The sequence below is a fragment of the Olea europaea genome, chromosome 19, assembly GCF_002742605.1.
Source record: "Olea europaea var. sylvestris chromosome 19, O_europaea_v1, whole genome shotgun sequence".
Classification (NCBI taxonomy): Eukaryota; Viridiplantae; Streptophyta; class Magnoliopsida; order Lamiales; family Oleaceae; genus Olea; species Olea europaea.
In genome coordinates, this window is record NC_036255.1 from 8,179,967 (window position 1) to 8,183,045 (window position 3,079).

The window sequence follows — 3,079 nt, forward strand, 5'->3', positions numbered from 1 at the left end:
TTTAAATTCACGTTTCATCACAACTTTTATCAATGGTTCGACTATTTTTTTCAAACTTCGGTTTATGGAAATAAACAAATCGATAGAGTTGGATATTGAGGTAAAATTAGAGAAGGGTGAGGTCGTTGAAAAGAAAAAATATGAAGGTTGCATTAGGTGTTTGGATTTGCAACCTAAAGTTAAGAATTTGAAAAAGAAATGTACAACGTCGAAATCAGAAGAGAAGAAAAGTGCTCTTCAATTTCTCGAAAGTAAGCCTAGTTTCTCCACAATTTAATAAAGTTGGCGTCAAGGACGAAGTGACTCCTTATTTGAAAGCACGTTGACGATGACTACAAAAGATAATATTAAAGCAACGAAACCAGTTTGAAGTTCCACTTTGCAAGAGATGAAACTACCATAATATGAAAACAACTACCTAATTCCAAGAAGAAACTACTAGAAGTAGTTCTACTGAAACAAATTGCTTCTGTACAGAAATGAAATTCCCTACTTGAAAGCATGTTATGGAGGACTACAACATTTAGTATTAACGGAAAGAAAGCAGTTTGAAGTAATATCAAGCTGACACCTAGTTCACAAGTATGTCATCCCATATAAGCAGTGCAAAAAATGAAGGCAACGCATTAAATATAGAAATTTTCACTTTGCAAGAGATAAAACTACGACAGTAGTACTATCTCAAGCATTTCAAACCTAGGTTACATATATTACTACCTATGCTTTACGGAAACACCATATATAATGTCAACGCATGTTTCCTTTTGCATTTCATTTGATCACACCATTTATAGTTTTGCTTAACGCAATTTTTGTAACTATCTATGATGGACAAATATATCACAAATAATATGAAAGATATATTCTTTCACTATATTTATTATGTTCTCTTTTTAGTTTTTACTGACGAGATTTGCAATTTAATTGAGTGCTTCGATTTTATATTTATACAACATAATTTTAAGCCTTCAATTCCAGTCTGTACAAAGGATAACTGTACCGAAGACTTAGCATTATTAGACCTCCAACAAATAGGTTTTTCATGGTTTAACTTAGTAGCAGAACATTTCCTATGCAACCAAAGGATAAGCCATTACAAACCTACTTATATAGCCAGCAAAACATCTTCAAGGCTTCTTATATATGCATGTGCGAACATGCATTTATACGTGCTTTGTTGTGGGCGTATAGTGCACTTCATGATATGGAAAAAGGTAATATAAGTAGCAGCAAGTGAAACTAACAAGAATAATTCAAATTAATATGGGATCACCTATGTGAATTCTTTAAAGTCAACTATTGGCTATTGCTACATCTAATGGAAAATCCAATTAAGTTTCAACCAGTCATGTTAGTTTTCGTATGTTCCTTCATCACTCTTAAAAATATATAGAAGCCTCTTTGGGGGAGCATCAAAAGGATATAAATTAGGAGAACTATATTGTGAAGCTTACACAGGATTAGAGCAATTGACGGATTTTTCTTTTGTTGTCAACAGCTTGTGAATAATAATGTCAATTTGATGAACAAAACTGGAAAATTAATGATGCAATGGAAGATTACAAATGATGCTAAAATAAAGAATTCCAAATCTTTCATTTTTAATGATGAATATCTTATCACTTAATAATGCATATCCACAATATAGATTATATGAAAAAAATTTAAATTGTAAATCTCTTGTAACAAAATAATGATCAATGACAATGTCAGAACCTTAATCGCTCAGATACGCACAATCACTCCTCATTACATACATTTTCCTTAAAGAGGAAAGAAAATCCTAGCACCAGATAATTTTCTATATATCTTTGTGAAAACTTTGTCAATAAGTTTAAGTAATATATCAAGCCAAAATTATAAAAAACAATTAAAGAATCTGGCTGTAGGCGCTGAGATCTCGCTTTTTGCTATTCTTAAGCCTTCTTTCTAAAAGATGTTCGAAAAAGCCACTTCTCTCTCTTATATAATGGCCAATGTAGCAACGAAGACATCATAGGTCATTTGAGTTTTATTATTGTTTGATATCATACTTGCGCATTTGAGAGGTGACTAGCTGATTCCATCAAAAGGTACTCACAGGACAACAAAGGTATGTTGATACGTAGTACTAGTACAATGGATAAAAGAATAGCTCTTTTCCTTTATTACTACTGTTTAACACTGTCTAGGACTCCTAACCAGTTACACTTTGATATGCTTTAGTGAACTTCTAACATTTTATCAAGGATCCAATTTTTGCCAAGGATCAAATTGGCTAAAATGGTGTTAGTATTTTCCAGGATAAATGACAAGCAAGAACATCTTGACTTTGGGACAGACATTCTCCGTGCTTATTGTGGATGATGATAAAATTATTCGAAGAATTCATAAGGTGCTTTTGAATAAATTTGGATGTGAAAGTCATGCGGTTGAAAATGGAAAAGAAGCAGTTGATCTTTATGTCTCTGGAAAACATTTCGATCTTATTCTTATGGATAAGGAAATGCCAGTCATGGATGGACCTAAGGTTCGATCAAATTTTGAAGCTTAAATTTGAGAATGCATATATCCAAAATATTTAAAATTGCAAAATATTTTATAGGTAAAATCTCCACTGAGAGAAATCTGAAGCCTAACTTTCACTAAAAATCTTCCTTCGCCCATCGTCATTTTAAAAACAACTCCTACTACACTGGCACAACAATGTTATTTTATGTTTTTAAATATACTATTATTATCATCTCCCTCCACTGAATTTTGAAATACATTCATATTAATATCTTCAAATAAATGCTATTCCACATAAGGTAATCATTTACATGCAACAGTAACTCATTAATTCATCTTTATTGTTGAAAAGTAGTTTTCACTATTCTTTGTTTAATAGGCAACACGAGAGCTTCGAGCCATGGGTGTCAACAACATGATTGTAGGAGTGACCTCACGGGGGTTGGACTCAGAGAAACAAGCATTCACAGAAGCTGGTCTTGATTACTGTGTCCAGAAACCACTAACCTCCGAAACAATCACCTCTCTGCTACAAGAGCTAGTCAAGAAATACAAAATCTAATAAAAATAGAGAATGATGTGTCAAATA

The 3,079-nt window shown here is 32.5% G+C and overlaps 1 protein-coding gene across 1 annotated transcript; it reads left to right on the top strand.

The window, feature by feature from the left end:
* The first annotated feature begins 9 nt into the window (after window positions 1–9).
* On the top strand, window positions 10–3,073 carry LOC111368676 (two-component response regulator ARR22-like). The gene is made up of 2 exons (XM_022990060.1): window positions 10–2,509; window positions 2,870–3,073. Exons 1-2 carry the CDS (start codon window positions 2,288–2,290, stop codon window positions 3,050–3,052), a joined length of 405 nt encoding a protein of 134 aa, XP_022845828.1. The 5' UTR covers window positions 10–2,287; the 3' UTR covers window positions 3,053–3,073.
* Window positions 3,074–3,079: the final 6 nt, after the last annotated feature.

Excerpts from the sequence above, each read along its gene's own strand:
- LOC111368676 (XM_022990060.1), top strand. The coding sequence starts at position 2,288 with ATGACAAGCAAGAACATCTTGACTTTGGGACAGACATTCTCCGTGCTT. Across the intron at positions 2,510-2,869 it reads CAGTCATGGATGGACCTAAG|GCAACACGAGAGCTTCGAGC; the intron begins GTTCGATCAAAT and ends TTTGTTTAATAG.